Source organism: Nanorana parkeri, unplaced genomic scaffold, assembly GCF_000935625.1.
Source record: "Nanorana parkeri isolate BGI_ZX_2015 unplaced genomic scaffold, ASM93562v1 scaffold113, whole genome shotgun sequence".
In the NCBI taxonomy this organism is placed as follows: domain Eukaryota; kingdom Metazoa; phylum Chordata; class Amphibia; order Anura; family Dicroglossidae; genus Nanorana; species Nanorana parkeri.
The window spans coordinates 2,080,690-2,088,471 of record NW_017306381.1 but is presented as its reverse complement, the minus strand read 5'-3'; the positions used below and the strand labels follow the sequence as shown (position 1 = coordinate 2,088,471).

The 7,782-nt window shown below is 43.6% G+C and overlaps 1 protein-coding gene across 1 annotated transcript in view; it reads right to left on the bottom strand.

Moving 5' to 3' along the window:
• LOC108784391 (F-box/WD repeat-containing protein 7-like) overlaps positions 1–6,325 on the bottom strand; it is a 51,668-nt gene extending 45,343 nt beyond the window's left edge. The window contains exons 1-4 of the mRNA XM_018553186.1: positions 6,227–6,325; positions 3,571–3,674; positions 2,575–2,687; positions 2,046–2,145 (exon numbers count right to left, since the gene is read on the bottom strand). Of these exons, the coding sequence (XP_018408688.1) occupies positions 2,046–2,145; positions 2,575–2,687; positions 3,571–3,674; positions 6,227–6,325 (416 nt within the window). The remainder of the gene's footprint in view (positions 1–2,045; positions 2,146–2,574; positions 2,688–3,570; positions 3,675–6,226) is intronic.
• Between the last annotated feature and the right edge of the window lie 1,457 nt (positions 6,326–7,782).

The following is a 7,782-nucleotide window of genomic DNA, read 5'->3' as shown; positions in this document are numbered from 1 at the left end:
ATTATTTTATTTTACTTTTATTTATTTTTATTTATATTTATTTTTTTGCACTGATTGTTATTGCTATTATATGGGGGGATAACAACCCCCTATATAATAGCAAAGGCACACTGACAGGTCCTCTTTATGGAGATATTAGGGGTCTCTAGGACCCCTAATATCACCTGTGGACCCCAAAAGAAGCTGATGAAGCAGAGATCTGCTTTATCAGCTTCTTCTCTCTGGCAATAGCAGCCAGATGACTGACTGGTGAATGCGGAAGTGATGTAATACACATGCCGCGAACGAGCACATATAGGCGATCGGCGGGCTATGGACCCGCTGATCGCCTATATGTGAAACACCCGGTAACGCGTGTGTTTAATCGTCGGGTCTTTTCTGCCCGTGCGTGCCCGCTAGGGGGCGCGCGCGAGCAGAAAAAAATTGCCGTCTGGAGACGGCAACCCGCAGATGTAGCAGTGCCGTCCGTCCGTTTTTTTACTACGGGCGGACGGCAAGAGGTTAATTGGCTCCTGTCTAAATTGGCCCTCGTATGTATGCATGTGAGATAGGGACCTTAGATTGTAAGCTGCTTGAGGGCAGGGACTGATGTGAATGTGCACTATGTAAAGTGCTGTGTAAATTGTCGGGGCCCTATAAATACCTGTAATAAGAAATAATAATTTTGGCAGTCTGCCTACTCCCTAATAGAAACACACATCAGGTCCTGTAAACTGCTAGAAAACAGCTGAAATGCAGCTTTATGGTGGGGTTATCTTTTAGGATGAACTACTTCTCAGTAAATGCAGCTACATAGGTCAGTGATTAGCTTGTTTTAAAGCTCTTTTACATCTTATTAGCCACATTTAAAAACTTTAACACCCCTAAAAGTGGACCTTGCATCAGTAAATGAACTTCTAATATTCTTCCTCCCCCCCCCTCCCTCTTGCACATACTTCACTGCATTCCCTGCAGGTGAATACATTTTAAAAAAAAAACACTTTTTGACAGTGTTGCACTCTTCTCATTCCTCGTCTATGTGAGGGTGACGTACTGATGTGCTGCCGCACCCTCCTGGGATAGCAGTGTCACATGTCCCAGTAGGCCATAGTTCACTGGGAGACAAAATATTGTGATATTACAAGCCTAATTAGATTAAAACTGCATATTTCACCTATAATGGCATGAGATTCAAAACACAGAATAATGATAGGTGGAGAGTAAAGTAGGCAATATACACAGCAAATTTCGCCTAGTTCTTGATGCAAAACTCACCAGAAAAGCTTCACAATGATTTATAGATCATTGGTTCGAACTCATCTGGAGTACGCGGTCCAGTTCTGGTCACCAGTACTAAGAAAAGATGTCCTTGAGTTGGAAAAAGTCCAGCGAAGGGCAACCAAACTAATTAGGGGTATGGAGGACCAGAGCTACGAGACGAGGCTACTAAATGTAAACATGTTCACATTAGAGGTGAGGAGATTAAGGGGGGATATGATCTCCATGTACAAGATGTTCAATGGTGGTAGCAACATTAGCGATAAACTGTTTAAAATTAACTCCGTTACAAAAACTAGAGGCCACCACCTAAAATTGGTGGAAAAAAAATTCCAGCACAAGGGGCGAAGGGGGTTCTTCACAGTAAGATCAGTTAGGGTCTGGAACTCACTGCCACAGGCGGTGATTTCAGCAAAGAGTGTGGAATTGTTCAAGAAACTTTTGGACGATTTCTTAAGGGACCGTAATATACAGGGGTACAGGTACTCCTAAAATGAGATCCTAATAGGTTGGACTTGATGGACTAATGTCTTTATTCAACCTCAAATACTATGTAACTATGTAACAAATAGGTGGAACTGTCTGAATTGATATTACGCACTGGGGAAAAAACAGCAATTTACTGTTCCGCCTATTTATAAAGCTGTTCTTGGGAGATTTGCATCAAGAACTAGGCGAAATTTGCTGTGTATATTGCCTACTTTACTCTCCACCGCTTCCTTCCTCGCAAACTTTTATAAATAGCCCCATCAATGTATATTTTTATTAAAGATGTCTGCTTGTCTCACCTCCCAGAGATTATATATGTGTCATGGATAAGGACAGCAGTTACCAAATCGCTGTGGCCTTCCAAGCTGCGAACAAGGAACTGGGAGTCCTGTAGTGGACCTATGGGAAAACACACAATAAGCCCCAGAACAGGGTGTTGCAGTGAAAGGAGTGCAGTGTATTGAGACCACAAGGTGCATAAGACAAAGGGAAGGCCCAGAAAAGTGGAAATAGTAAAGATGAATCCGTGACAGTGATAGAATCAATGTAGAGAATACAAACGGGAACAAGAATTAAACCCAGTACTAAAAAAGAATTATATACAATACATTAATAGGTTAAAAAAGATATAATTATTAATTTAATTTATTATAATAATAATAATAATTTAATATGTTATCCCCACTGCAAGGGTAGTTTTTTGTCTGCAGATAGGCTTTAATTTATATATATCTATATCAGCATAGAATTCAGCTTCAAATCTGTCCATTGCATGTATACTATACAGTTTATCAGAGGCAACCTCTTAATATATGACACACATCTCACCTCGACTCTTTAGTTTTACTTTTGGAGCAGGCTGAGCCGCCGTCTGTTTTGGGGCTGTTTTAGGAGGAGTGTGCTTTTTCACTGGAGGCTCCGGGTGCAAAGACGGTTGCAAGCTGCAAGGAAAAACGGACAAAACTGATAAACACACAAAGACACAAGACAACTGTGGGTAAAAATTGTATTACCCTTGCAGGTGGGCTACCCCCACACTGCAAGGGTTAACTGCTCGTTTTTCTCTAGTGTCAAAAATAACAAAGTTATACACAAAATGGCCCAAGACTTAAAAATACACGTGGTTCTTGCATTTAGACAATATTTATTTAGCCTGGAGTGCGGCTCTGCTACTAGAACAGGGTAGAAGAGGGTATCACCTGTTAGGTTAAAGGAGAACTATGAGGTGAGTGCTTTTCACTCACCTCATAGTTCTAGCCGACCTGTGACAATGAGACTGTCACAGGTCGGCTCTGTAGATCGGGAGGTGAGCGAACACATACCGGGTTCGCTCACCTCTCGATCCTAGCTCTCTGCCGTGACAGGGGAGGGGGGGTGGATTTCCCCCCCCCGCTCTGATCCGCCAGCGCTGACTGGCGAAACGGACGGGGGAGGGTACAGCTGGTTCTGCCTCTAGATAGGCAGAGCCAGCTGTCACTCACGCAGCTGGGCGGATCTCGACATCGATGACGGGATCCGCTCCGGCTGCGGCGTCTCAGCTTAGGGTAACGGGAGGACGCTAGTTTGTGTCCTCCCGTTACCCTAAGGAGAACTATGGGGAAAAACACTGACCCCATAGTTCTCCTTTAATATTAGGGTGATTTATTACCCTGGTAAAATCTCCCTGGGAATTCTGATAGAGAAATCTCACCACTGGGATCACCAAGAGATAAGAGAGCGCCTTGTGACTCAACTTGCCAAGAACTATGCAATACTGATATATCAATTCTGGGTGAACTGGGATTCATATCAGACAGCAACAAAATACATTTCTTAACATCAGACCTGCCATGTTCTTTTTCTTTGGTACCAGTATCCTCAGATTCTGGTTCCAGATTTTGAGACAATATTTCTTCTATGTGTCTGCGCAGTTCCACCTTAAGCAATACCTAGACACATAAAAGAGAAGTTAGACACAGAACTACTATAAAACCATCCCCATACCATCTCTATACACAACAATAATACAGAAATCACATCAATTAATACACAGTGACATTGATGGAGGAAAAACAAAATACAGTTTTAAGATGCACAGCCACAGTGTCATTACAGCCTGCGTTTAGTAAAAGGCCAAATGTGGAGGGTGGTGGGCCAATGAAACCAGTGCTGGTGTCCTTGATATATTCCATGCTGTGGTGGTCTGGAAGTTGAGAGGGATATTATAGTGCTTGGCTTTCCATGCAAAGGTGAAAATTGCACAAAGAACTCCCTGATAAATCTAGATCCTTAATTATATAATTTCTAACAAGGTTATTCACAAAAGGGTGAAGAGTTTGGAGAAGGAAGAAGAAGTGAACAATTTAGGACAACATGGCTTAACTGGAAAGTGAGCTGAATTCTAGAATTTTTCCAAATCGGGTATTTTGGCCTAGATTGTTCCCTTCTCCTGCCTTCACTTTTGTGAATAACCCTATCAGTTCTACTGTCAATTTGCCACTGTGCAAATTATCCTGATCGTGGTCCATCTTCAGTGATATCACACCACAATCACACGCACATTGGTTTTTCCCCTGTATCCCTCCTCCAGCACACACACATTGGTCTTTTACCTGTATCCCTCCTCCAGCGTACACACATTGGTCTTTTACCTGTATCCCTCCTCCAGTGTACACACATTGGCCTTTACCCTGTATCCCTCCTCCAGCGTACACACATTGGCCTTTACCCTGTATCCCTCCTCCAGCGTACACACATTGGCCTTTACCCTGTATCCCTCCTCCAGCGTACACACATTAGCCTTTACCCTGTATCCCTCCTCCAGCGTACACACATTGGCCTTTACCCTGTATCCCTCCTCCAGTGTACACACATTGGCCTTCACCCTGTATCCCTCCTCCAGCACACACACATTGGCCTTTACCCTGTATCCCTCCTCCAGCACACACACATTGGCCTTTACTCTGTATCCCTCCTCCAGCACACACACATTGGTCTTAACCCTATATCCCTCCTCCAGCGCAGACACTGGACTTTATCTTGTATCCCAGCACATATATTGGACTTTTTCCTCTATCCCTTCTCCAACACACACATTGGCCTTTCCCCTGTATTCCGCATTCAACACATACATTGGTCTTCTCCCTGTATCCCTCCTCCAACACACACATTGGCCTTTTTCCTCTATCCCTCCTTCAACGCACACATTGGTCTTTTCCCCTGTATCTCTCCTCCAGCACACACACATTGAACTGTCCCCTGTATCTCACCTCCAACACACACACACACACACACACACACACACACACATTGGTCTTTCCAATCCATCTCTGTCAAAACCCTCTGTGTGAAGAGCTCATCGCCCATACTGCTGCTCTATAATTACTCAGTTTTGTAAATGGATCCAAAATGCATTAAGAGGCATATTTCTCCAACCCTCTCATTACTTTTATGGCTGTGACCATATTTTTTAGTGATTTGTTGTCAATCACGGAAAAAAAAATTACCCGTTCTTCCCACTGTCATACTCTCCACTCTTCTCTTGCACATAACGTCCCCTGTCATACCTTCAGACTCTTCTACTGCACATACTTCCCACTGCCATACCCTCTGCACCCCTCTCCTGCTCATTCTGTCCAGTGTCATACCATCTGCCCCATATTTTTTGCACATACTGTCCTCTGTCATACCCACTGCACTCCTCCCCTGCTTGTATTGCCTGCTAAGACACTTATTTGTAATATCCCCAACATTTCCCTTTCTGAAAAGGGCACACCTTTGCTAGTATTTATAACGATAACTGCAGATACCTGTAGATGCCTGCTTTAGACTCATGAGATTGGTTTACATAGTAAAGACATGTGCACGTCAAGCACTCTAACACTGATTTTTGATTAGATACTATGGGTAACACCCACTGTGGTGTATCTGAACTATTAATGTATACAGTTGCACGTTAAAGTAGATGTAAAGCTACAAATGAATGACATTGAGTTTGTTAAAGCACAGTGAAGGGTATTTATCATAACTGGAGCAGACAAAATCTGGAGCAGCTGTGTCTGGCAACCAATCAGCTTATCTCTTTCATTTTCAAATCTTAACTGAACAAACTGAAGAGAGAAGGTGATTGGTTGCCAGGCACAGCTGCTCCAGATTTTGTCTGCTCCAGTTTTGATAAATTCCCCCCTATGTATCATATACAACTGCCATGGTTTTTTTTTCCATTTAGATCTCGCTAATACTGATTTCCTTCAGCCTCTTTCAGCTACTTTCTATCTACATGACCCCCCAGCTAGGACACCATTGCTCTGGACCAGCTTCCTGATGGTGACAAGGGTAACTAAGTCTGTGTAATGGACACTTCTAGTCTCCATTGGGGAGTATGTGATAGGGTGTCAATGGAAGATCAATGCTCATGACAGAATCACCAAGTATTATTATGTAGTATACAAGATTCTAATGATTAGGTTTCAACTCACTTCAAGGCCCCGTCATACTGTACCTTTGCAGTCTCACAGGGGGTCAGTTCCCGAGGTAGGTGTTCTAAAGTTTCAATTTGTCGCAGCTTCTTCCGCAGTTTCCTGAGTTCCATGCCATCCATTATGGCACTGCAAGCACAATACACATATAATCAAAAAAGTAAATGAAAGTGACACAGCAAGAGTGAGCAAAATATGTTTAAACTTTACTCTGGCAGTCCGGACTATTTCTGTCTTTTCTTTGTTGTTATCACCACATCAGGAATAATTAAAGTGAACCTGTCAGCAATTTTAAACATTACTTACATTTAAAAGTCCTGTTCAAGACAGATACCACACCTGGCTGACCCTCACTGCGGTACCAAAAAAAGTTAGCGTCCATAATGTTCTTCCGCTTGCACACAAGTGGTTGAAGTATCAGATTCTGGTCAGCTTTCTACTGCTGTCAGGGGCTACAGCAAGGAGATTTCTCCTCACTTCCTGGCCAGTCATAACTTTGTCACTAGTGATGGGCTCGGGCGTGTTCGCAAGCGCCTCGTGCAGAGCCGGCCAGGAAGCTGTTAGCGCGCAGGGCCAATCACAGGCACTGAGACATTTCCCGATCTCTGCAGCTGTGGACCGGGAAAATGTCTCAGTGCCTGTGATTGGCCCTGCGCGCTGACGGCTTCCTGGCGGGCTCGGCACGAGGCGCTTGCGAACACGCCCGAGCCCATCACTATTTGTCACTAGGACAGGAAGTGAGGGGAAAACTCCAGCATGGACGCAGATGCAAATAACACCAATTTCTTCTAGTAGAGGAGGGGAAGAATAGATGTTACCAGCTGGGTGGCAGTGCACAAGGAATCTCCTCCAAATGTATATCTATTTCATAGTCTATAAAAGTAACACCCGCTTACATGTTTCAGCCCTTAGTCAAGCATGGGAAGGATAGAACCCTTGTTGCTGTCTGAGTTTTAGTTGCCGATTTTCTCCTACTTCCTGTATGAAGATGAGGTTGTACTGAGACAAGCAGTGAAATATATATATACACAGTAGATATAGTGTGTCTGCACCTTACACTTTACCCACCAATTTAATGTCTCCCAAAACAGGTACTTTTAAGGCATGCCAACTATAAAGGTTGCCAGTGTGCTTTTTTTCAGCTCTCAACCAAACTTTCAAACCCGCAAATGGCTGGTGTCATAGCTGATCACATGCGCAGAACCATGGCAAGTGCAATCCACATAGAGGATAAATTGGCACCTTCCTCGGCTGTAAGTGACAGGAGGTTGTAGTTCCGCTTTAAGTAGGGCACCTCCTCCTACCTAGGCACTTATGATTTCATGATGGGGGCAGGCTTCTCCCATTTTTAACATCCTCAGCCCTAAAATCTTTTCCAGTAGTAACTCCCCCAAGTATATGTGGAGCAACCGAGCAGGCAACATCAGAAAAGATTTCAGCAGCAGGGAGGGGAGGTCTCTGTTGTGATGGAGGGGTAAGTAGGTACTTGGGTAGGGGGTCTTGGTTAGTAAGCTGGGGGTTGTTGTTTTTTTGGAATATATATATATATTCCAAACTATATATATATATATATATATAT